Raw genomic sequence first — 26,765 nt, forward strand, 5'->3', positions numbered from 1 at the left:
ATGTTTACTTCGAAGTTCTTGGAACACATTCCTACTTCTAGACACCAGTTAATTCCTGGGTGGATTAATTGAGTTCCTGCAACCTGTCTTGATAAGATGTTTCAAAGTTCAGTCATCTGGATTTTTACAGGGTAGATCTAATGTCCAAGAAGCTTAAATCAATTGGTTGGGAATTTGAGATGAATAAACTGAAGCCAGTCAACAAAGAATAAATCTATGAGAAATTAAAATTTTAATATTTAATGTGACCTTCCAAAATTTACTTTTTAAAAATTAAGGAATAAAAAGTTCTTACAAACTTTACAAATGTATAAAGCAGCATCTGCAAACAGCAGTTTTAAAGATAAACAGAAACACAAAGCTGACTAATTTTTCAGACAGCTCAAGTACACCTTCCTCAGCAATTTGTTTATCTAGTGAACTACTTTGTTAGGAAGTTTTTTTCCAGAAATCTGCCAAATTCTTGCAACTTCGTTTTGTACCTGGCACTCTGGGAGCATAGATGTTAATCTTCTATCTAATGCCTCCTCAGTTATTTCAAAGTGCTATTCTCTCTTCAATCATCTTTTCTAAAGGCTAAATCTCTCTCTCTTTCTCTCTTAGTCTTTCTGGTAAAACAGCTTTAATTCAACATTGTCCTTCTAAAAGTAGTACTGTTTCCAATTTGTCTTTCATAAAGAGAACGAAAGTATCTTGGAATTATATTTGTATAGATAATCTGTGATTATAATTCTTCAAAGATTATTTTCACATATATTATTACAAAGTCAGATATCCACCATCACATATACTTTCCGAAATGTTCTCATTTGCCTGCATTAAATGTCAGTCTGTTATTTCAACCCATTTCTTTATTGTATCAAAATCATGTTGAATGTTTATTGTTTTCTACTCTATTTGCTATCACACCCCATTTTGTGTCATCTACAAATTTGATAAAGTATTGCTTGGTCAGGATCTTCCATCGCTTTTCACAAACAATTAATTAAAGTGTGTGAAACCCTAGGACTGAACCCTGTGGCATCTTCTCTTTCTAGATGATGCACCATCTCCAAATACTCTTTCAAGCCAGCAATGAGTCTACCTAATATGCCATCAAATGTCATCCATTTTATAAGTCATCTACCTTGCTAATACAGACTATCTTGTCATTGCTTTGGAGAAGTTACCCAAAGTGAAATGTGATTTGTTCCAAATAAATTAGGCTGATTTTTAATGATCACTATACTGTACTTCAGATTCATTTACAGTACATCTAGCCTGAATATACAAACTAATTCAAGGTCAATTATTCTGTTTCCAACAAGCTCGAGGTGGAAACTTTCACAGTAGCCCGGTGGAAAGCATTATTCTGTTCTCAAAATAGACTTAGAAGAAAAAGAAGTTGAGTAATTTTGTTATTATTCTATTACCATCTGCACTGAGGAGCTATGCTATAAATTATTTTCTATTGTTTGTATTTTGAACCTACCTGGGGGGGGGGGGGGAGACTTTTGTTGTTCTTAACATTCTTCACTAACCCTTAGGTCATTTTGATTCTTAGCTTTTCTGACAAATTCTACAATTCTAGGCTTTAAATATGCACTATTTCTTCATGCTGTTCCACTTTCTTCATGTTCTGTTCCTCTTTCTAGTTTCCTATATATGCTTATCATGATTTACAGATTTACTCTAAGCATATTGAAATATGGGGTAGCCATATATTTTCTGCTATCTTCCCTCTCCTATATATGCGCACGCTGACTGGAAATGTTTGCTAACTCCATTCTTAGAAATTCCCATATTTCTTGTCCTTTAACTTTTTCTAATATGTAATTCTAATAATTCTAAGTTTATCAAAATATGCTTTATTGAAGTATGGGAAGACCCTCCATCCCAGAAGAATGAAATATTTCGGGAAATATTAAAAAAGGCAGAATATATTTCCCTAAAGGAGAAATGGAGAAACATGTCTTTAGAGGCAGAAAGCAGTCCCCAGTCTTTCTTAATAAACCACAGCAGATGCCAGCACTTAAGAAGATAAAGAGCTTAGTGAAAGAGCAAACCAACTATCTAGATAGCTCTATTCATAAGTAAAGCAAATACTGCAGGCAGAAATCCGTTCAAGACAGGATATTTTGAAACTCCTTGCAGATTTGGGGAAGAGAAATATTTCACCAAGCTGTAGAGAATTCATCATGTAGCCCCAGGGAGGGCCATATTTTGATTGTACATTGTGGATGTAGGGATTATTTATACACTTTAAGCCTAACAGCACTACAATGCTTCCAACAAAACACTGTAGAAGGTTATTACAGGTAGTCCTCGATTTACAACAGTTGCTTAGTGACCATTCAAAGTTACGACATTGAAAAAAAGGACTTATGACCATTTTTCACATTGCAGCATCCACATGGTCACATGATCAAAATTCAGATGCTTAGCAACTGGCTCATATTTATGATGATTGCAGTGCCCTGGGGTCATGTGATCTTTTGCAGCTTTCTGACAAGCAAAGTCAATTAGATTCACTTAACTACTGTGTTACTAATGTGACAACTGCAGCGATTCCCTTAATAAATGGGGCAAGAAAGGTTGCAAAATGGGGCAAAATTCACTTAACAAATCTATCGCTTAGCAACAAAAAATTTGGGCTCAATTGTGGTCGTAGGTTGAGGATTATCTGTACTAATGCCTCAAAATTTTAGCATGTTGTTTATTGCAAGGAAATGAATATATTCAAGGTAATGGTTTATCTGTTAAAAAAAGTAGGTACAATGCCCTCAAGTCAAGATCAACTTCTGGTGAAAGCAGCAATCAAATTTTGTTTTTATATGTTTATCATTACATTTATCTAGCAACTAAATTTTATATTTCAATAGTTAATTTTTAAATAGAAATGTAAAGATAAACTTTTCCCACTTCTGTGGTTGTACCCCAAGAAAAACATTTCTCTTCCAGCCCAATTAGCTTGTAAGTGTTATGGATATTTTTGAATTTCTGAGGTTGGAGTGGTTCTTTTTATACATTTTATATTGTTCCCTTTTTATTGCTGGATAGCCATTTTTGTGGGATAAGCAATTATGGTTGAATCTGATTAGATTAATTGCCAAGAAAATGCTTGTCACTGCCTGCGTTAAAATAAGGTAATACTTTATTAAGTCTGTATGCTGCCAGACTCACAGTAATTCATTAAAATCAGTAACACTATCCAAAAACCAAAATAATGTGCTACCAACAAACCTTAAAAGTGCTATAAAATTATTCTGCTGAGCACTGTTAACGTATCTCCCAAGTTCTACTTCTCCCTTGGCCTTTAGATTGCTATTATTTCAGACAAGATTTGTCAAGTATAAATGGGGATTCCTACACCTTCCCCTCATTATTGTTTGGTATTTGAGTCCCTCTCCCTATATATTCACAAGTTCATCTCTTTATACGACTCATTCAGGTTGTTTTCAGGACTGTATCAAATGTTGTATACGCGTTTGGAAGAAATATCTACTATTTTTTGAGGTGCTTGCTCTATTCTATTGTTGCGAATAGAGATCATGGCTGGCCAGGGAATTCTGGGAGTTGAAATCCAAACATCTTAAAAGTTGCCAAGGTTGAAAAAAGGGCCCCAGAACGATTAACCCCGCCCTTCCACGCTCAAGTGGCCGGTTGCCGTGACTGAACACCCTTTGATCAGCCTTCCCTTCCTTCCGCTGCCCCGCCTTTCTATCAGCGTGTGCGCATGCTCACGCGGCCGTGAAAGAGAAGGAGGGGCGATGGCAGGGCGTGGGCCTTTGGGGAAACGCTTGGTACCAGTGTTGCTAAGCGACGCGTGGTTTGCCGCGCGGCCTATGTGTCGGCTCCCTGCGACTACTTGCGGGAGGGCGCAATTCGCGATGGGCACCGTCGGTGAATTCAGTGAGTCACACTTCATGGGAATTGAGTCGGGCGGGCTCATTTTGCTGCTTTCTTCTCCTTTCCCCCCCCTCACGCCACTTTTGTCAGCAATCCAAGTAGCACGTTTCCAAGTAAAGATTATCTAAAGCAGTGGTCTCCAACCTTGGCAACTTTAAGACTTGTGGACTTCAACTCCCAGAGTTCCTGCTGGCTGAGGAACTCTGGGAGTTGAAGTCCACAAGTCTTAAAGTTGCCAAGGTTGGAGACCACTGATCTAAAGGACTTTAAAAAGCGAGACCCAGACGGTTAACTCTTGCGGTGCCCTAGTCCTTAATTCGGGAAAGGCTTTGGTGGAAGTGGGAAAGCGCTTTGCGCATTCTCTCGTCTCTCTCTTGTCGTAAGTCGAGGATTATGAGGAGTTAATGTGGAATTGGCAAAACTGCTAAGTTTGTTTTCCCTCCACTGTTGCTTCTTCTTGAAAATCTTGTAATTCTAGAAATTCTCTGTAGTCAAAATGTTGGAAGTCAAGGAATGTCCTTATTTTTGTTCCAGTGATATACAATTAGAAGTCTCTGAGTATGCTGGGAAGACCCTTTAAGCCTCTGGAAGAGAGGTGAGATAATACAATGAATAAAAAAAATCAAAGAGTTGCATAGTATAGTTAAAAAGAATGCATATTTTGCTACAACCCATTAACCACAACTGGAATATGAAGCAGCATTGTAGTATCAGTGCTAAATCAGTGCCCAGGCACCCAGGCTCTCTTCTGGCATTCCTCATTTAGTTTATCAGCTGTGCTGGCTCTCAAAGGATGTCCCCGTCCCCCCCCCCCCACGCACTTCCCAACGCAACATGCCCATGCTCCTTACCTGACATTCTGACTCATCCTACTTAACAACCCACCAGTGGTGGGATTCATTTTTTTTACTACCGGTTCTGTGGGCGTGGCTTAGTGGGCCTGCATCGCTTGGTGGGTGTGGCAGGGGAAGGATACTGTAAAATCTCCATTCCCACCCTTCTCCAGGGGAAGGTTACTGCAAAATCCCCATCCCCTCCCGATCAGCTGGGACTTGGGAGGCGGAGAATAGATGGGGGCGGAGCCAATCAGAGGTGATATTTACCGGTTCTCCAAACTACTCAAAATTTCTGCTACCAGTTCTCCAGAACCTGTTGAATACCACCTCTGCAACCCACCCATCTTAGGGTTATGCCACAGGAGTTGCCAAGATTGCCATCACTAAGCAATGACAGAACACTTTACGACTGCATCATTTATGCAGGCAATCCTGGTCCCCATTGCCGTCATAACCCAGGGGTTACCTGTATATGGTCAGTTCTTTATCATCAGGAGTGTGGCTGAGTTGGCTTAACTTGTGAATAGTAGGTATGTTTTTAATGATGGATATTGTTTCTATGTGTGTTGTTGTTTTTCTACTTTTTGTGACTTTATATTTTGACACTGATAGCAATCCAGAATCATGAGTTTGATGAATGAATGAATAAATAAATATGTAAATATGCTTACCCAATGAGGTCAATGGGAAATAATTAGAAATCAATGTAAGAAGCAACTTTTGAAAAAAAAGGCTGGTATCCTAAGGAAAGTGGGGATTAAAGGTGAAGGAAGTAACCATTTCTCAAGGTTTGAGTATGTTCCTCAATTTTTATTAGACAGGAATAATATAAAAGAGAAAAATGAAGCCAACCAGTGAACCTCTGCCTCGTGAACATAGTACTGAGGCTGTTCTACAGTGCATTTTAAAGGAGTCCACTACTGAATTGGATAATTTACAATGGCTATCCTATCAAGGTAACAAAAAAATACACTTTCTAGCTTTCACAGTTTTTTTTTTATCATGGGATAAGGTGTAGGGATACTTTCATAGTGCTTAAATTATAAGAGGTCACACTCTTGTTTCCTGAAGAAATGGAAAAACAAGATTAAAGGAACTGTAATAAACAGCCTGAACTTCTGCCAAGAAAAGGAAGAGAGCTTTTTGCTAAGTGTCTCAGGTTCTCTTCTTTAAAATGGCAGTTTCTTTTTGTCAAGAAAGGTAGAGGGCTTATGCTGCTGCCCTCTATAAATTAGCTAATCTTCCAGGGAATCATTCTTTTTTCTGTCTCCTCTATTACCATACTTGTAGCCAGAACAAAAACTACTAGAAAATTCTGGCTAATTATTATACATGGGATAAAATCCTTGTTTAATTAAACAGCTAAACGAGACTATAAAACCATGGCAAATTTGAGCCTTTTTATTTATTTCTCAGTGTAAACCACCTTACATTTCGTCTCTTCTAATACTACGTATATGCATAGCTCTGTAGGGTCAGACATATCAATAGCACCACAGTGCTTCTCAGCAAAGCATTCACTCTTTGTTGGGGGACTATATTTCATTGAATTTGTTGAAAAAATAAAGAAATGCTGGTAGTCCTCGATTTACAACAGTTCATTTAGTGACCGTTCAAAGTTACGAGAGGACCAAAAAAAGTGACATGACCGTTTTTAAGAGTGATGACCTTTGCAGCATCCCCATGATCAGTGTGATCAAAATTCAGATGCTTGACAACTGGTTCATATTTATGACGGTCACAGTGATCACCTTTTGTGACCTTCTGATAAGCAAAGTCAATGGGAAAGCCAGATTCACTTAACCGGGTTACTAACTTATCAAATGCAGTGATTCACTTAACAATTGAGCTAAGAAAGGCCGTAAAATTGGGCGAAATTCACTTAACAAATGTCTCACTTAACAAGAGAACATTTGGACTCAATTGTGGTTGTAAATCAAGGACTACCTATATACCTCACTTTCCCCTTATGGTATTGCGGTTTATTATGTAACATTTTCCTTGGACAAATGGAGGGACAGTTATGTGAGTGGGAACATATTTGATGGAGTGTTGTTCTATTTCTATTTTTTGTATTTTGACATGCAAGTAAGAACTGTTGATGTGATCAATGACTCCTGCTTGCATTTCATTTAGAGGTTTTTTCCCTTTTTTTTTTCATTTCAGTGTCAAGTTTACATTAAAATAATGTTGAAGTTTAGGCACATCAGTACAGCCAAAATCCAAGCTTTCTGTGTAAGATTCCTCTTGAAGTATTCCACCTACAAATATCGTATCCACATAGCACAATGAACGATGGACTGCATTTTCATGTTTCATTTCCTGACAGGCAATGCAGTCAGCATTGAGTTGCAGAGTAAGGAGAGGGGAAATGTGCCCCTTTTCTTCCACAGCATGAACAGTATTTTCAAAACTAAGTAACCATTTGCATAGTTACATGTTGTGCTCAATGATTTTTGGATTGGGGCCATTTTCTTTGCCTACAGGATCTTTAAAAAAGCACAGAGTTGAAGGAAAAATATCAAGAGATGAGAACTGAGTTTTTAACATGGCTTTATACCTATAATACAGCTCTGTCTACTTCCTAGCTTAATCAAGTTACCAGGCCTCTGGATCCAGCTCCTTATATTTTCTTTATGCTACTTCTTCTGTTCATTCATTCCTTATCATAAATGAGTTTAATTTCCATCCTGTATATTACTAACATGCAGCTTCAACAAATGGCCATTAAGAAAAAATGAAACTTTTGATCCAAAAAGCTTCCCCGCATCGATTTTATATGCTGATTATTTCATAAACAACCATAGCTGTGTCTGTTTTTAAATAGGTGCTTCCGATCATAATTTTCTGTTTGCAAAGGCTGAACAACTTCTGGAAAAACGAATCAAAGATGGAGAGCCACTGGCATATTTTCTCAAAGGGCAACTTTATTTTGAAGAGGTGAAATTCTACAACTTCTAAAAGAATGTAAAAAAAGCTGGAGGGAGACTGCATCAAAAGCATGGATTAAGGACAATTGCATGCCACTATTTTAGAATTCACTTCTCCATGTTGGTGCTTTCCAGAAACGGTAGCATTTATAATTTCCAACTTCAGTGGTCTTAATAGCTGGGGAGTTTGATATTTCCAACATAGTAGAATAGCATCAAGTGTGAGAAAATAGTTGATTTTAGTGTAATTAAGAATATGGAAAGCTGTCCTACTGGTTTGGTTCACACACTCCTGAATTTGATTAAGAATAATAAGTAAATCAGGCCAGTATGTCTTGCTCAATGGGTTGCAAATACTGATGTGTGGTCTTAGTTTATGCATCCATATTCTAATCCAGGAGTAGACAGCCTGTGGCACTCACTTATATTACTAAAATTTTAATTCCCAAGTATTCCTCACCATTTGTCATGCTTACTTGGGTTGTTGGGTACTGCAAGGATTCCAGTTTGATTGACAATAGGAATCCAGGGTCACATTGCACAGTGTCCCCTTTTTAACACAAAAGCCAATGATCTATTCAACAAATGTGACAAGGATGCTGTCATTCATTGCATAAGAAGCATATAGAATGAAAACAATGGCCTAATTAGTCTGTGCTATTCACAGAGTGGCCAAGGTGATTGGATGTGTGGGTGTAATAACAATCTCCTACTAATATTACCTAGAACTCAGAACGAAGAAGCATGTTTTCTACAACATAGCTTCCAGAATGTCTTCTTCAGTGGACAAATATGCACTGATCTTATTGCAAATGCAGATCCAAGAATTTGGACCCAAGCAATTTACTCTTTTGCAAAGTTTCCATTCAGAAACCTAGTTGCTGTTAGGCTTTTCTTTGTGTTCTGAGGATCTAAGGAATCAGTTATAAATATCTCTTGTAAGCATTTTCTTCTACTTACTATCTTTTCAGGTCCTACTGTTGTTTGAATTTGATGAAGTACCTGCATTTAATGCATTTAATTTCAAATTTTAAGATGCATAGTCACTCTTTCAATTATTTTAAATTAAGAATATAATATCTAGATAGGAATGATATTCTGAAAGATTCAGCAGTCTGTAAGATTTACTAGCTGATTTAATCCTAAACATTTGATTTTCTATGTGCCTACTACAGAAACGGTATGAAGATGCATTATTGTATTTTGAACAAAACACGGATTTTCAGTCCATGTATCAGTTGGGTGTAATGTACTACGATGGATTGGGAACTCCTCCAAATGCTGTAAGTTGCAACTAGAAAGTAGATATTCATTAATTTTCATAAATAAATAATATACATAAATTTATTATTCAATAGTAGCACAAATTCTGAAATTCTGGAATGAAATTGTGCAAATCTTTTAATTCCATGATTCAGTATATGAAGTTCTGTATTGAGATTCGGCATTTGTTTGCATGTATATTTCTCAGAGTCCTTAGGAATGCAGGCATTTCTTAATTACAGGAAACACAGGAAACACAAAAATGCAGAGATGGAAATCCTAAAGGTGTCTCTTCACTTTACAAATAGCTTTGTATAGAACATGGGAGGTAGCTACAAATCTACAAGATATGAATTGCCTATATGGCATATGCAAAATACAGAACACCAATGACACTGCGAGAATCTTCTGCATGAATAATCCATTTTGACAACATGACATTGTCAAAAACAGATCATGCCAAACAAATCTTATTTCTTTGACAAAATGACTAAATTAGTGGACTAGTGAAATGCAATGGACATAGTATACTTGGATTTTCAATAAGGAATTTGATAAATTAGGCCACAACCTACTTCTTGGCAAGCTACAAAAATGTGGGAGATCACCTCAAGAAGGATTTGTAATTGTCTGACAAATCACACTCAATGTGTAGTCCTTAATGGAACTACATTTACATGAAGGAAAGTAAGCAGTGGGGTATCCCAAGGTTCCATTTTAGGTCCAGTCCTTTCCATATCTTCATAAACTAATTAGATGAAGGAATAGAAGGGCAACTCATCAAATTTGCAGATGGCACTAAGCTGGCAGATGGATCTCGACAGACTTGAACTTTAGACCCTATCCAATAAAATAAAATTCAGTGTAGAGAAAAGAACAGTCTTAGGCAAGACAAACAAAAAGTACAGGTACAAATTTGCACAATAGCAGTGGAAGAATTCTTGGAGTCCTGGTGGGTAATCATTTAAATATGAGTCAGTAGTGTGTGGCAGCAGCCAAAAAAGCCAATGCACTCCTAGGATGACTTAACAGAGATAGAATCAAGATCATGTTAAGTACTAGCGCCACTTTACAAAGCTTTAGTAAGATCTCACCCGGAATACTGTCTCCAGGTTTGGTTATCACATAAAAAAAATGGTTGAGACTTTGGATAAAATGCAAAGAAGTGCAATAAAAATGATAAGGGCCTGGAGACTAAAACATATGATAAACGGTTGCAGAAATTGGGTATGGCTAGTCTAATGAAAAGAAGGATCAGGGGTGACACAATAGCAGTGTTCCAATATTTGAAGGGCTGCCACAAAGAAAGGGGATCAACTTATTTCCCAAAGCAAAGACAAGAAACAATAGATGGAAGCTAATCAAAATGGGTTCCAACCTAGAACTAATGAGAAATTTCCTGACAGTGAGAATAATCAACCAGAAATTGGGAATGCTCCATCACTGGAGGCTTTTAAGAAGAGACTGGACAGCTATTTATCTGAAAGGGTAAAGAGTTTCTTGCTTGAGGAAGTGGTTAGACTCTTGACCTCCAAGGTCTCTTCTAACTGTGATATTCTCTTCTCTTCAGGGACTAAGTTGTGTTCATTTATGGATCCTCAAATTACCTATTTTTCAAATGTTTAATAAATGTATGCCTTGAGATTATACAGTTGCCAATTAACTACACTAAGCAGTCAATTGTTTTTAATAATGAAAATTCAAGGGACGTGCTTTTCTTTCCCAAGAAATATATGACTGCAGCTGAACTATGTCTTCCTTGTCATTTTTATTATTGAATAGACTTGTCTTAAATTGGAGTGAATGCTAGATTAAAAACTAATATACATACCTGTCATAAACATGGCTGTAAAGTTAAGTTCATGATGTAAAATCCAAAACATCATGCTTTGTTATAGTTGGAAAAACTGTCTATTCAAATGACTTATTTGTTTTAGAGTGTATACTAGAGTGTACAGTTAAGTTAACTGTCAGTGTAGATCTATGTAGACAATGGGTTAGGTTTCAGAGAGAGCATGATTTGAATCATAGCTATCTGCAGGAGCCAGCTCCTTTTGTCAGTGATGAAAGCAGCATTACAGCATCACACAACACATTTTGCCCTCTTTGTAGTCTCACAATACATGTAAAAAAGGGGCTAGCTTGTGTCACTATGCTGTCACTTTCATCATTACCCCCTGGAAATCATTGTTTTCAAAAGTAGTGAGGCCAAAAAAGGGATTTCCACACAATTTTTTGTGCAATAAAGAAAGCAAAGATTCTGAGTAACAGAGATCTATTTCTCTGTGACTTGATGATAGAGATGATGACTGCTTGAATATATTTGGATACCTGTAGGCATCTATTAGTGTAAATGATGAGTTTAAACAAGTGGTTTATGAAAACCTATGAGAGGCAACCATCTCTAAACCTATAGGCCACAAAGCTTAAGGTGAATCTGCCAAGGTTTTTGTAAATTCAAAGCCACGAATGGCAGAGGACAGATTTGAGATTACTATTAATATGGAAAACTTTCCCCAGCTGGCTTAAAATGTATTTTGTTAGGGTAAGGTAAAGTTAGATTCCCCTCGCATGTATTTGCTAGTTGTTCCTGACTCTAGGGGGTGGTGCTCATCTCCGTTTCAAAGCTAAAGAGCCAGCACTGTCCAAAGACGTCTACAGAGACTCTGTAGTCTTTGTAGTCATGTGGCCAGCATGACTAAACGCTGAAGGCACACAGAGCGTTATTACCTTCCCACCAAAGTGGTCCCTATTTTTCTACTTGCATTTTTTATGTGCTTTCGAACTGCTAGGTTGGCAGAAGCTGGGACAAGTAATGAAAGCTCCGTTATACGGTGCTAGGGATTCGAACTGCCGAACTGTCAATCTTTCTGATCGACAAGCTCAGTTTCTTACCCACTGAGCCACCGCAACCCTGTTTTGTTAGGGTAGCAATAGCTTAATTTTCAAAGCCAGACCTTCATTATGATTTTCTGAAATGAAAAGTCCTTTTTATAAAAGCTCATTTATACAAGATTTCTTGCTTTGAATTTCGATAATTGTTGCTAAAGATTATACTGCTTTGTAATTGAAATAGCAACATCACTTAAAATTTTATACCTCTTCATAGGGCTGTGATGGCAAAACTATGGCACATATGCCACCGGTGGCACGCAGAGCCCTCTCAGCGGGCACGCAAGCCGTCTCCCCAGCTAAGCTCCAGTGCGCATGTGCGCGCCTCCTGCTGGCCAGCTAGTTTTTGGGTCTCTGCCATGCATACGCAGGGCGAATGCGGAGACATGCGTGTGTGGGGTCGCACATGCATGCATGGGGTGTTGCTTGCCAGGGTAATTGTGCATGTGCAGGGCTGGGAGGAGCACAGGAGGGTCATGCGTGCATGTGCAGGGGTTGTACATGCATGCATGGGGCGGCATGCATGTGTGGGGATGATGCACAGGGGAGTCACACACATATGTGGGGGGGTTGGGGTCCATGTGGGGGAGATTCACACATGTATTGCATTATGGGTGTTTTTGGCACGCGACGACAAAAAGGTCAGCCATCACTGTCATAGGACATTACAGCCCTCTCTAAGCAGTTTATAGAGTCAGCATATTGCCCCAAAAATCTGGGTTCCTCATTTTACCGATCTCAGAAAGATGGAAGGCTGAGTCAACCTTGAGCCGTTCAGAATCAAACTGACATATCATATTTTTCGGAGTATAAAATGCACCTTTTTCCCCTCAAAAAAGAGGTTGAAAATCTGGGTGTGTCTTATACACTGAATACAGCATTTTGTACCTCCCAACCCCCCACTCCCTTCACCAAAATGGCTGTGCATAGCCTTTAAGAGCCTTGCAGAGTGCTCCTTGGGACTGGGGAGAGCAGAAATGAGCGAAAAATAGGCCATTTTTTTGCTCAATTTGGGCCCCCAGCCCCCAGGATCACTCTATAAGCCTCCTAAAGGCTATGCATGCCCTATTTTTTTGACAAAAATGAGTCCATTTTTTGCTCATTTGGGGGGATCCTCTGGGTTTCAGCTCAATATAAATTGCTGTTGGCATCATATCTCCATCAATTAAATGTTGTAACATTTCATCTCAAACAACAGACCCTTTCATTACATGGTCTGAATGCAAGTGGGCTGCTTGTTCACAAGTGATTCATGTCTTGACAGGATCACTTATTCTTTGCTTTGGTTCACCTGTAGAAGAAAGGAGTTGAATATATGAGGAAGATTCTCGACTCTGACTCCCCTAAAGCAAGACATTTAAAATTTGCTGCTGCATACAACCTTGGCCGAGCTTACTACGAAGGACATGGGACTCAATTTTCTGAAGAAGAAGCTGAAAGGTAACCTTTCTTTATAATGCATCCATGTATGGGCATATCAGCCAGCATAAATGTCCCCATTTTGAGGCATCATCCTTGGGTGCTTCTAGATGGAGAAGTGTGTTAACAATTAAAATAAGTTCACGGCTGTTGTTCCAATTTGATGTCAATGCATGGATAAGAGACTAGTGCTCTTCCCAGTGATGTTGAACTACAACGCCCAAAATGCTTTAGCATTGGTTATGCTGGGTGGGATTGCTTAGTTACAGTTTGATGACTTTTGAAGAACTGTTAAGTTCATCTCATCTGAGAAGCTTCCACATGGCTATGAATGAAAAAAGGAATAATCTAATCACATCACTGTTGCTATTGTTTTCTAGATTATGGTTTATTGCTGCAGATCATGGGAACCCAAAAGCAAGTGTAAAGGCTCAGAGTACACTTGGAATGTTGTATTCAGCAAATGCTAAGGATCTTAAAAAGGTAGCTTTCTCTTTGGGGTAGCTTTATTCCAAGCCCTGCATCCAACTGACCAAATGAAGTCTCTTTCCATTTGGAAATGTAAAGAAGAGGCAGCAAGATTTTTGGAAAATCTACAGAACTACAGAGACCCAATATAATATAGTGATTAAGGAGTTGGACCAGAACTGGAGAAACCCAGGGTTAATCTACCATCAGCCACAGACTCTCACTGGATGATTTTGGGTCAAAGGCTCAAACAACATTGAGTGATTTATCTTTTTTATCTATTGGCTAAAAAAAATAGTACTATGTTTCACTGTTGTTTTAAGACCTAAACAAAATATCTGGCAGCTTGGAAATAGAATTATGTGTATAAAAAACATTACATTTATTTTAAGTTGCAAATATGGTATCTCATTTTTCAGAATAATGAAACAGGATTATTTTCTATCTAAACAGCACAGGCAACTGCTAAAGAATGTAAGCTACATATATAGTATCACTGCCATTTTGAAGATTAACAATTTTATATTTCTGGGTAGCTACAGAGGCAGTTACTAAACCTGAAGCATAATCCTTGGCTCTGCATCTATTAGTCCACATAGCTTGAATATAGCAAAAATCTTTTTCTTCTTCCCGCCCAAATGATTTTTGGAAAATTGTTTTTCTGCAGGCATTCTTTTGGCACTCAGAAGCTTGTGGGAATGGAAGCTTGGAATCTCAAGGCATCCTTGGGATTATGTATCTTCACGGACATGGCGTACGTCATAACTTGAAGGCTGCTTTGGAGTGCCTCAATCAGGCATCAGATCGAGGAAATGTCTATGCTAAAGGCCATTTGGTGGAGTATTATTACAAAAGAAAATGTTTTATAAAAGCGGCCGAGTTTGCCAAAAGGTGAATTTTTAGTTAGTTCTTCAAGGGCAAGCTAAATTCACCAGTACTTATGTGGGTAGACTACTGAATATTTGCATCTAATTGGCAAGAGTTCAGCATATGTATTTCAGATGCTATGTGATATGTATATTATTTAAAAATAATACATTATTAAAACTAAACATTTTTAAATCTCTCCTGTTATATAAAGATTTTTTTTATATAACAGCTTTTCATATCTATGAGCAATTAGTAATTGCTATTCTTTTACACTACATTAATTCTGAATATATATAACTACCGTATTTTTGGAGTATAAGACGCATCACAGTATAAGACACACCGAGATTTTCAAGAGGCAAATTAAAAAAAATACTTTTTGCACTCTGCAGACCCCCCAAAATGGCCCATTTTTCGTGAAAACGGGCCCATTTTTTGTCAAACAATGGGCATGAATAGCCTTTAGGAGGCCTGTAGAGTGCTCCTGGGGGGTGGGGTGGGATAGAGCAAAACCAAGCAAAAAACAGGCCCATATTTTGTCAAAAAAAGGGCATGCATAGCCTTTAGGCAGCTTATAACGTGCTCCGGGGGGTGGGGGACAAAATTGAGCAAAAAACAGCTCATTTTTCGCTCATTTCTGCCTTCCCCAGCCCCCAGGAGCACTCTGGAAGCTGCCTAAAGGCTATACGTGGCCATTGGGTTTTAGGAGGCAAAAAAAAGCTATTCAGTGAATAAGACGCACCCAGATTTTCACCCTCTTTTTTGAGGGAAAAAGGTGTGTCTTATACTCTGAAAAATACAGTACATAAAAGCATAGGCAGTCTTCAGCCTTATGACTATTCGTTCAGTTACGTTGGTGCTGAATGATTGGTGGTTATGACCAGTTCTTGAAGATCCTGCCATCTGAATACCTCCATAGTCACATGATCAGTCTGGGTACTTGACAACTTATTACTGGTGGCAGCACCTGTCATCACCTGATCATAATTTGCAACTTCTCTGTTTTCTTTTTAATGTTAATGTCATTGAAAGGTTTCAAAAGAAAAAGAAAAAATAATACAATCTAAAATAAAGTAAGAAGGAAAAATAAGAAATTAAGTATTAAGAAAAATCTAAAGTGTAAAAAGGAAAAAAATAGAATAAAAAAGATAAAGTGGCTTCTGATCTTGTTACACTGGTTGTAAGTACAGTACAATTGTATATTTATCTCTTTCTCTAAGTTACCTTGTGACTCTCTTCTTTCTACAATGTATCCTATCAAAATGTCAAAATCATGGATCACAAGTCGTTCTACGAGGGACCACCCTATAACATTATCCAGAAGCTTCAGATGGTGCTGAATGCAGTGGTGCAGGCAGTTATGTGCATTCCTAGAACATGTTACAAGTCTGCTCCACAAGCTGCATTGGCGGCCAGTTTGCTTCCAGGTCCAATTCAAGGGGTTGGCTGGCCGGCTCCCATCATCTATCCATCCAATTTATTTGCCACCTATCTCACAGTGGGGCCACTTAGGCAGTTTACAATAATAAAAAGAAATGAAAAGAATGTAAATAGAACAAGATAACAAATGTATTGTAGCTATTTTCTTTTCTCTAATAAAACATGTTAATTTGGCCATCTCAGCAAGTTATGGTACTGTATGTTCACAAACTATTTATGCATTGTAGATGTTGCCAATAATCTTGGGGTAAAGATCATTTATAAAAACAAAGTTATGGTTTTCCCCCAAACTTTTTTATCCTTCAATCCCAAGTCAATGTGGAGTTCTAACACACTTCCCCAGCAGGGAAGATTGCTAGGTGCTGGGTAAGTCTTTCCCACCTGCGCACTCTCCCCAGTCCCCCTGCGCTTGCACCCCACAGGCCACTTGCACTTTCCCCCCAACCTTTACTGTGCTTCCCTTGCACCCTTGTACACCTTCCTTGACCTGTGCTGCCTCCCGTGCATTCCCCCACACCCTCCACAACCCATGCAATACCTCTCTTGCACCCTCAAACTGTCTCTGACCACTGCAGTGTCAGTTGCTCACCCTTTCTCCCACCTTGCTCTGCTTCCCTTGTACCTTCACATACCCTCCCCAACCTGTGCTTCTCATGAACCCTCTACCCCTTCCCTATATCTCCACAAATCCCTCACTTTATCCCCCACCTGGAAGCAGCCAGTTACTTTCTTGCCTGGGACTTGCAACTTCCTGCTGAATTCCCCATTGAGCTTGGGTGTGGAAAGCAGGAAATTGCTTCACCTAACAATTGTAGAATTCAATTAATGACTGCAACTGGGACTATAATCACTAGGCAACATGGTTGTGCTTTACAGATGCATCGCTTAATGACAGCAATTCCAGTTCAATTGCCATCATAAGTCAAGGACTATCTGTACATGAACTTAGGGCTTATAAACCATGGCATATTTTGGTATGACCTGATAGACTTTTATACAAAAAGTCTAGACTTCGGCAAAAATGTTCTTACTAATTATTTGAATTATACTTTTATGTTCTGAAATTACTAATTTTTAACCTTATGGTGCATTTCCAAATAGAGTAACCGAAAACGACAATGTTGAAAAGATAGCAGAGGAAACAGATTGTCTTCCTTTTTACATAAGCAGAGGACTTGCAATGGCTTCTTTCTACTTGGCCAGATGCCTCCAGCTTGGCCGAGGAACCCAACAAGATTTAACAGCTGCTAAAAAATATTATTCTAAGGTAAGGGGGGGGGGCTCTATCTTTTTAATTGGATGTGAGTGTACTTCCATAAGTTTACTGTTAGACTTATCTCTGATATATGAAACAGAATTATACATGAAAATGGGGTGTTGGTTCTTACCTGATACGCCCCTTCTCGAGGCAGGTGGAGATAGCGATCATGCACGGGTTAACTCAGTCAGTAACCAAGAGAACTGAGTCTACCAAAGTGATATCATCGCCTCAGAGGAGTGTCCTTCCGCTCTTGTGACGAAGGAGATAAGTAGACTGCTGTGCGTTAGTCGACTGCTTTCAATCCTCCGAAACTCTAACCTAGCTCCAGAATTCCCTCTGTGAACTAGGCCAGGAACCAAAGGGTGGGGATGACCGCTGTCTCCACCTGCCTCAAGAAGGGGCGTATTAGGTAAGAACCAAAGCCCCATTCTCCAACGTTGGTGGAGACAGCAGTCATGCATGGGACATCCCAAAGCTGGGCATGTCCCCGAGTGGGAATGAGACTGGGCTAGGAGCTTGAAGAGGGAAGAACTTGTTGAAGCACCCACCGTCCAAATGCCGCATCCACCGATGCGTATCTGTCCATCTTATAATGGCGGATAAAGGAATTGCGGGTCGCCCAGGTGGCTGCCTTGCAGATCTGTTCCACTGAGGCCTGCCTTGTCCACGCTGCTGATGTAGCTGCGCTGCGAGTGGAATGCATCGTGATGTTGGATGAAGGTGTGAGGTGATTCGTCAGATAAGATCTACTTATGGTTGACTGGATCCAGCATCCAACCATAGATGGAGAAGCCTTTAGACCCTTGTTTGTGGGATGGAAAGACACAAAGAGTGCTTCGGCACACTTAAAGACAGCCAGAGACTGATGAAAGGCCAAATTGACCTTTGGGACAAAGGTGGGATCAAGTCGAAGGACCATGTGGTCTGAGTGAGAAGTACACAAGTCGGAATGGATGGAAAGGGCCGCCAATTCTGAGACCCGTCATGCAGACACGATAGCCACCAGAAAAGTTGTTTTCAGTGTGAGGTGATGCAGGGAGGCCGACCTGAGAGGCTCAAAGGGTGGTCCAGTGAAAAAGTCAAGGACTTTGGTTAGATCTCATGAGGGGAAGTGGTGAATGACAGGAGGGCAGAGATTAGACACGCGCTTAATGAAGTGGCATACATGAGGGTGCAAGGAGAGAGGCTCATCCCGGTGAAGAGAGAACCGAAGAGAGAGCCGACACCTGCCTTCGTAAGGTGTTAGGCCCAAGTCCTTTATATAGTCCCTGTTGCAGGCTCCAAAACCTAGGGAAACGAAGCCTCCAGGGGCGAAACCTCTTTAGAAAGGCACCATGTGCTGAAAGTCTGCCACGTTGATTCGTAGATTCTATTAGTGGCCAGGTGTCAAGAAGCCTGAATAGTTTGAATTACAGTCTCAGAAAGGTTTGCCGCTCTCAAGACCTCCCACTCAGCCTCCATGCGGTTAGGCGGAGCCAAGATAGGTCAGAATGGTGGATGGATCCCTGGTGAAGAAGGGATGGTATCAGGGGAAGACACACTCTGGGCCCACTAAGAGGTTGAAGAGGTCCGCGAACCATGGACAGTGCAGCCAATGGAGGGCGAGTAGGATGAGCTCGGCCTCTTCCTCTATCATTTTCTGAAAGACCCTCTGTATCAGGGGGAAGGAAGGGAAGGCGTACAGGAGACCATGGGGCCACCTGCATCTTAAGACACCCGTCTCTTCCGTGCCTGGTGTCGTGTAGCGAGACAGGTACCTGGGCAGTTGATTGTTGGATGCCATTGCGAAGAGATCTAGCACCGGGGTCCCATACCTGGTCGACAGCTGTTTGAAGATGTGACAGTTGAGGGTCCACTCTGCAGGATCGGTTGTTGTGTGGCTCAACCAGTCTGCTCTGGTGTTGTTGGAGCCCGAGATGTGTTTGGCATGGAGGGAGAGAAGGTTGACTTCTGCCCAGATCCCTAGGTGAAAGATTTCATGAGGGACACTGCTCTCGTCTTCCCCTGGCGGTTGACATGTGCCTTGGCTGTTGTGTTGTCTGTCCGAATTAGCACATATGTGTTGCAAACTGAAGACTGGAACTGAAGGAGAGCCAGATGGATGGCCCTCAACTCTAGCCAATTCATACTGTGGGAAAGTTTGGAATTGGACCAGAGACCCTGAGCTATCTGATCCTCCAGGTGAGCGCCCCAACCCATCAAACTCACGTCCATCATAACTACAAGATGAGGTGGTTTCCTGAAGATGGACCTCTGAGAGATGGCCGGGGAGATCCACCAGTCCAGAGAGTGAAGGACTTCTGGAGTCAACCTGACTTTTGCTAGGGAACAGCTGCTGTTGGTCTTCTGGAATGGCAGAAGAAACCACTGGAGGCAGCGGCTGTGAAGCCGCGTCCAAGGACGATGGAGAAGCAAGAGACCATCTTCCCCAGCAGTTGAGACAGCTGGAGAAGAGGGGCCTGCTGTCTCCTCCATACCTTGAAGGCTAAGTCCCTGAGGCTGATCTGTCATTCCCAAGACAGGAAGACCTTCCCCTGAGCAGAGTCGATGAGAGCTCCCAAGTGCACTAGACGAGAGGTGGGAACAAGGTGATTTTTCTCCCGATTGATGGAGAATCCCACCTCCTGAAGCACCTGCAAGGTGTCGAAGATCCCGCAGGGCCTGGTTGCATGATCTGGACAACAGGAGGATGTCGTCCAGGTAGCAAAATATCCGAATGGGTCTTGCACGTAAGTGGGCTTCTACGGCTGACAGGAGCTTGGTGAAGACTCTTGGGGCTGATGATAGCCCGAAGGGAAGGGCCTGATACTGAAAGTGACAGCCCACATAGACAAATCAGAGGAACCATCTGTGTTGTTTGTGAATGGGTACGTGGAGGTAAGCCTCCGTGAGATTCACTGATGTGAGGAGATCATATCTGCGCACACTCTCTAGGATTGATAGGAGAGAGTGCATTTTGAATCTCCTGTACCTGATGAATCAAGAATTTGAGATCAAGGATCGCTCTCCAGCCCCCCCCCCCAAAGACTTTGGTACGGTAAAAAGACGAGAGTAGAACCCTTGTCCCACCTGGCACAGGTTGAATGGCCTGAATGAGGAGCAGATGATGGATGGCCTGCTTTACTAGGAGCCTCTTTTGAGGATCCCTGGATATGGGGCACGGGAGAAAGTGGTTCGGAGGGCTGGAGCACAAGTCCAAGAGAAGGCCCAATCTGATCGTGGACCTGACCCATGTGTCATTGGTGATGTCGTCCCAACGATCCATGAAGGTCGACAGACGTCCCCTTATGGGGAGATCCTCCAGGCAATCACTTCTGCCTCTTGTAGGATCGGTTGGTATTGTCCCTGAATGACTTTCTGGGCTGGAATCTCTGGCTGTTTCTACCTGACCTGTTGGAAAAGGAAGGGCCCTGTCTGGGGGAAGCCTGACCTTGCGGACGGGAGCTGGAGTAACCCCCGTCCTGACCCCAAAAGGATTGACTGCGGCCCTCTTGTTTCTTAGTGGCTGGCTGCAAGACCTTCTGCTTATCTTTGGATTCTATCAATAGAGGATCCAATGGGGCCCCAAAGAGAAGGGGTGAAGAATAGGGAGAGGCGGCTAGCTTCCACTTGGCACGGGCTTCCGCCTGCCACTGCTTTAGCCAATGCAGGTGACGAGTGGAGATGCAGGATGCTATGGCCTTGGACGCAAAATGGGCCGTGTCCAAGGAAGCATCTGCAGTGTATTCTAGGGCTGCCTTTATTTTGTTAATATCCCTGCGAGCCCTAGAATCCCTGGCCGAAGCCTCGCCTGGAGTTGCCTTAGCCATAAGAGAGCAGAGCCACTAAAGAACGAAGCAGAGGTACTTGCCCTAATGGCCCAAGCCGAGGCCTGGTGACTCTTGACCAGAGTTTGTTCTATTCTCTTGTCTTCGGGGCGAAGAGCATCCTCAGGAGCTGCTGAGGCTGCGTTAGAAGAAGAAAGGCCAATTATAGGTAAGTCGATAGAAGGTACCTCTAAAGCCTTGGTGAGTTCCGGTCCCACGTTATACAGGCACTTGTCCAAGGTATTGGGGAGGGGACCTGTACCTGGTGATGCCCATTGGTTCTGGACCATGTCTATGAAGATTCTGGGAGACGGAATCACCTCCTTTTCCACCTTAGGCTGGATGAAGAAGGGGTCAGTAGTGTCTGCCTTGTCCACTTCCATTCCTTGAGGTGCTTTAGGGGAAGGGATGCCAGCGATCCTCTTGGCCTTAAAGAGGAGAGAGCGAAAGACAGCAGGTTTGAACAAACTGACAAATGCAGGTGGATCGGGGGGGGGGGGGGGGGAAGACCCTCGTCTTCCGAGAGATCTGATTCTCTTACCGGACGTTCCTCTTTGCCAAAAACCGAAGGGTGACTGGACGTACCAGGGAGCTCATGTGATGAAGAAGCCAAGAGATCACCATCCCTGGGTTTGGAACCAGAAGAAGAAGACCTGCGTGGAGTAGAGTGGTTAGAAGACCTATGTTTAAAGGCAGCTGCTATGCCACATTCAATAGCCTCAGATATCCTGTCTGCCATACCAGGTGAGTAAGAGCGGCGGCGGTGGGGAGGAGGGGAAATTTCCTCTTGGTAGAGGGGCTCCTCATCCGGAGTGATGCTCCTGCCATCCTCAGATTCATCCCCACTGCAGGTGAAATCGCCTGAGCCCCTGGCATCCTCAGGTTGAATGATGGATGCAGCAGGGGAGAGGTCATCCTCCGAATCAGAGGATAAATCAGGAGGAGGACTAGGCTGAGAAGGCCTCTGGGCCTGAAATAGATGGGATTCAGCATGGCTGGTCTTGGCTTTGGCCCTGCTGGGAAGAACCTGGGTGGCACTGTCCTTTGCCTGTGGCTTGGCTACACCCCTATGGGTCTCCCTGGGGACCTTGGGAGACGGATCCATGGGGGAGGTTTCTGGGGCAGGCCTGCATTTGTGGGTCCCAGAAGAAAGTGTCTCGTTGGTGGGCAGAGGCACTTGTGGCTCAAGGCCAGGAGATGAGGCCATGGTCTGTACTCATGACTCCTTGAAGTTCCCAAAATGGCCACCGGAGATCTTTGTGCCAAAACAAAATGGTCACTGAGGCTACAGAGCGTATGGGCCAGGCGCCAGAAGGTAGCTGAGGCTGCAGAATGAGGGCGTTGAAGGCCCTGCAGAGAGGCCATGGAGGTCAAGGGGAGCCGCAGCGGTGATCCGGTGAGGCGGGAGCGCTGAGGGGCGGTGGCATGTAGCGGCAGCAGCTGGCGGCTCTTTTGCGGCTGCTGGCGGCGCTTGGAAGCGGCTGCGGGCTTGGTGACACAAGGGAAAGGCCTGGAGGCCAGCAAAGGCGGCAGCGCTGAGCAGAGCCTCCAACGGCTGTTGCTGAGAGGCGCTGCTTGCAGGAGAGCCTCTGAATTGCCGGTAAGCTCAGGAGGCAGAAGCCTCGAAAAAGCCCTGGTGAGTCTCGCCAAGAAGCCCGAGGGCTAATTGAGAGACTTAGCTCTGAGGGGCTATCTACTGATTCCTTCCAATTTGGATGTAATTTAGGTGAAATTTAGAAAAATATCCAAATAAAGGTAATTATAATATCTATTAAAGTTGAGGAGAAAGCAGTTAGCACAGCCAGTTCGGATTGAACTGAGTCTAAAAGAGCGGGAGGACACTCCTCTGAGGCGATGACATCACTTTGGTAGACTCAGTGCTATTGGTTACTGAGTTAACCCATGCATGACCGCTGTCTCCACCAACGTTGGAGAATTAAACCGTTTATAACATATCTGAAAAGAACTAATAAAAATGTTATTCAATTATCCAATTGACTTACTTGAGGCAAGTTAGGTTTGGGCCCATTTCTTGTTTACTGCCACTTGATGTGGAAGATTTCAAAACCTACTTTAAGATAGATGGTACAGACATAATCATACAAATTCTAAATAAATACTCTTACTATTCATGTGGTTATCAAAGGCATGTATACTCTACAGCCAGCACTATTGCTGCTTTGAAGCTTGAGGAATACCAGTTTCTGAATAAGTCTACCATATTCCCAGGTTCATATACTCCCTGCCTTCTCCACTTCTATTTTTAGATTAATTTAACTATATGGAGGCTTCACTTATTAATCTTAAAATTATTGGGAACAAAATAGTTTTATAAGCTACGGCTTGAAGCTGGCTTATTAGTTATAGTTAACATCACTCACTTTTTCTCCAAGCTCAGTCCACATGGCAAGCTGCAAATACTCAAAAATGAAGCGAAAGCATTTGAATCTCTTGAAAGATTATATGGAGGGAATGTGCTAAACTAGGTCAAGCTATGATTTAGTAGTATTCTTGACTCAGCTCCTTGTTTGTGTTTCAATTTTTAAAAAATTAAGTATCTCTGACTGAAATTTGATATTTTCTGTGGAATAAATGTGAACATCCTCTATAAATATTTTTTCTTTTACAAACATCAAATAAAATAACCAATTGCCAGTCTTCATTGTAAGTACAGCAATAATGCAAGTGAATTTATAATCCAAGAATAGTAATAACGATGCTTTTAATATTGTTACATACTGTATGTGCCTATCCTAGGTTCCTGGGAACCTAGGATAGGCTGTATTATTCTGATAAATGGACAAAAAAGCCAAATCCAGTCTACACATCTGTAATTAAAGAGTTTAGTTTAACTTTTTCTGTGATAGTTGTTCTATATGGGAAAGCTACCTTGCCATATTAGTTCATCTTGAGAGATTAAAAAAAGGAAATAGAAGATTAAGGAGATCAAAAGTTGTTGATTTTAGTTTAATAATTTTTAGTTTAACGATTTAACTCAAGGAAGCTTAGGAAACAATCTCTAGTAGCACAGTGACCTTGTAGAAGACACACAAGATCAATTTCCTTTTTTAGAATATTTTTTGTCTGTCTTTAAAGGCATGTCGATTGGATCCTGCTTTAGCTTCTGATCTTGAGTTGACTGCAAATCATGGGAGAATTTAGAATATTATTTCGCTGAATCTAAACAACATGTTTCTTCCAGGTTCTGATTAATGTGAAGAAACTTTTGTCTTCCTTATTCTACATTCAGAGTAATGCATATAAATTTCGTTCAGTAAAGTTATACCATTACTTTGTAAAGTTATTCTTTAATTCTGTTAATATAATAAAAATTGATTGATGATCATTGAGTACATTTCTAAAGGCATTTGCAATCAGCTATCCTTGGTTAAGGCGGTGCACTATGTCAATACTCTGCCTTACATAATATTTCTTGTGATCCTTTGTAGTTATAATGAAAGTTTGGCTAACCTCTCCAAAGAAAAAGAAAGCCTCTAGTCCCTGCCTTAAGTATAAATTCTGCCATAATCATGAGGTTTAGAGAATGCAATTCTCTTGGGTTTCTCAAAACTGATTTCAATTAGAACTGATTTTCTATATAGAACGAGATAAGGGATAAAGAAAAAGCATAAACACACTTCAAAGAAAACAAACAATATATTCATTAACTTAAACCAGATTCTTTCATACACTGCTAAAGAATACAAATCACTATAAGTAATCCTGCACATGACATCTTCAGATGCTGAAGAAAATGACAGAGAAATACAGAAAACCTATTATTTATTCATGATGCATTGTCAGGTTGGACACAAACAAAAGGAAAATGTGGGCAGTCTATTGCATGGCTTTTCACAGTTTATATGGATTCTGTCTTCTAGGTTTAAAAAAATGGTTCCAAAAAACCCCCAGGAAAACCTTGAGTATATGTCACATCAGAGTGCTTTCAGTTTGTGAATATCAAAGTGCCAGGAATTCTTCAGTTATAACTACTTAGCTATACTGCCTAAGATGATATAGTTTTAACAAGTTGTATACTGATTTAGTAGGCTTATGTCACAATAATTATTTTTGTTTACTATAAAATTTATGAAAAAAGTTTGCCCAATATATATAAAAACATTTCATTGCACATTAGAAAGAACACTAAATTAGCAGTGTACACATGTATAACTAATTTAAAAAATAAATTTAAAACATCCTTTGAAAGCTCTGACTTCCTAAAACATTCTTCCATAGTTGCTGAAAAATTATTTGAGTTTTTTTGCATATAATTAAATCAATATCTGCTATTAGACCATTTGAATAATTACTTGAAATCAGTAAGCCCTGGAATTCATGGGAGATACAGGTTACCAATGGTGATATATAGGTAATACATGTTAGAAGAAACGTAGATTATAATTCAGGCCTTTATGCATTGGATCATTAATTAACCATAATATGCATTGCAACACATCTGTGTATTTAAAATCATAGCATAAGATTCATTGCTGTTAAAAAGAACAAGCTAATTTTCCTAATGTGTGAATTGTTAGGATTCTTTTAAAAACAATTTATAAAAAGATCAACTTGTCTCATATTTGCTGGATTATGGCTCTTTTTTTGCACCTACTGGTAATACTGTCTTTGAGTCATACATATCTGAAAATACTGTATTTTTTTAGTATGACATATTAATAAATTAAGTTTAAAATACACACTGCTGCTCTAACAACAACTTAATAGCTCTCTTATCTGTTCTTTAAATAGTTAAACTGGCAACCTTGACATGAAATTAAATAAGGGTGTAATAGCCCTTTTAATAGAGATACTTTACAGAAAACATACCCTGGATAACATGGGCAGAGTGATTTAACTGCACTTCAATTTATTAGGATGATAAGATATTTATATCCTGCTTAAGGCTGATTCACTCACAATGTGTTTCAAGATAATGCTAAATTTTGGTTGTCTGTTGTATTCAAACAAATACTGTTCTCTGAAACAGCACTCCAACTTTCAAACTGTAATGAGAGATGTAATTATGAAGCAGTGCACTCTACTTTTATAATTTATTGCTTACAAAGGCTGCAAACTATGGAAAATCTTTGGTAAAAATAAAAGCAGTAAAATTTACACAGTTTCTTTACATATATTGCACAACAAGGCTCATCAAAACACAAGAAAATAGAGAAACAGTGAGTATCTTCAGCGAAAAAAATAACTGTACAACATCCATTAAGATATCACTAAAGCAAAATGCCTTTTGTAAATGCTTAAAATATTTTATATTTCATATATCTTATATTAACATTCACATTTCAATCTGTATCTTAAAGAGATTTATTCATATAACAAGTTAAATAAAAGCCAGAAACTACACATTGCTGGCATTCTACCCTATCATCTGTTCTTTTCAAGTCTGCTTTCCTTTGCTTTGTGTAAATCTAAAAAAAAGAAAAGAAAAATATACAAATTCTCAGAAGTTTTCAGTCAACCCTCTATGGAAAAGAGGGAAATGTTTAATGTCTATTATTACCAATAGACATTCTTCTTACTAATTCACCTGAACATTCAAACCTGAGCTGCTTTAACCTTCTCTAAATGAATTCGCAGTTCAGGACACAATTCAAGTAGCAGCATTTCCAATAATACCTAGGAGAAAAAAAAATTAAATTTTTTTTTTTCCTTCTAAACTGACATTACAGCA

General features: G+C 40.4%; 3 protein-coding genes across 6 annotated transcripts in view; 1 reads left to right on the plus strand and 2 right to left on the minus strand.

The window, feature by feature from the left end:
- The first annotated feature begins 3,231 nt into the window (after positions 1-3,231).
- LRP2BP (LRP2 binding protein) lies at positions 3,232-26,292 on the plus strand. 3 transcript variants are annotated; one of them, XM_032224096.1, is made up of 9 exons: positions 3,232-3,891; positions 4,423-4,483; positions 5,542-5,680; positions 7,552-7,664; positions 8,830-8,937; positions 13,107-13,249; positions 13,609-13,711; positions 14,364-14,587; positions 17,108-21,489. In XM_032224096.1, the coding sequence occupies exons 3-9, from the start codon at positions 5,566-5,568 to the stop codon at positions 17,469-17,471; spliced, it is 1,170 nt and encodes a 389-aa protein (XP_032079987.1). In that variant the 5' UTR covers positions 3,232-3,891; positions 4,423-4,483; positions 5,542-5,565; the 3' UTR covers positions 17,472-21,489. The 3 variants fall into 3 exon arrangements, with proteins under 3 accessions (XP_032079987.1, XP_032079986.1, XP_032079988.1); XM_032224097.1 differs by lacking the exon at positions 4,423-4,483 and adding an exon at positions 24,170-26,292 and having other exon boundaries at positions 3,234-3,891; positions 17,108-17,273; XM_032224095.1 differs by lacking the exon at positions 4,423-4,483.
- LOC116513179 (histone-lysine N-methyltransferase 2D-like) lies at positions 20,989-24,232 on the minus strand. Its single transcript, XM_032224098.1, has 2 exons — positions 21,615-24,232; positions 20,989-21,501 (listed from the first exon to the last, which is right to left on the minus strand). The coding sequence occupies exons 1-2, from the start codon at positions 22,278-22,280 to the stop codon at positions 21,007-21,009; spliced, it is 1,161 nt and encodes a 386-aa protein (XP_032079989.1). The 5' UTR covers positions 22,281-24,232; the 3' UTR covers positions 20,989-21,006.
- Positions 26,114-26,765, minus strand: part of SNX25 (sorting nexin 25) — a 59,359-nt gene continuing 58,707 nt past the window's right edge. The window contains exons 19-20 of one of the 2 annotated variants that reach the window (XM_032224094.1): positions 26,622-26,710; positions 26,114-26,502 (exon numbers count right to left, since the gene is read on the minus strand). In XM_032224094.1, the coding sequence (XP_032079985.1) occupies positions 26,630-26,710 (81 nt within the window). In that variant the 3' untranslated portion in view covers positions 26,114-26,502; positions 26,622-26,629. Of the gene's footprint in view, positions 26,711-26,765 lie in introns of both variants that reach the window. The other variant, XM_032224092.1, reaches the window with a different exon arrangement.

The sequence above is a fragment of the Thamnophis elegans genome, chromosome 9, assembly GCF_009769535.1.
Source record: "Thamnophis elegans isolate rThaEle1 chromosome 9, rThaEle1.pri, whole genome shotgun sequence".
NCBI classification, from domain to species: domain Eukaryota; kingdom Metazoa; phylum Chordata; class Lepidosauria; order Squamata; family Colubridae; genus Thamnophis; species Thamnophis elegans.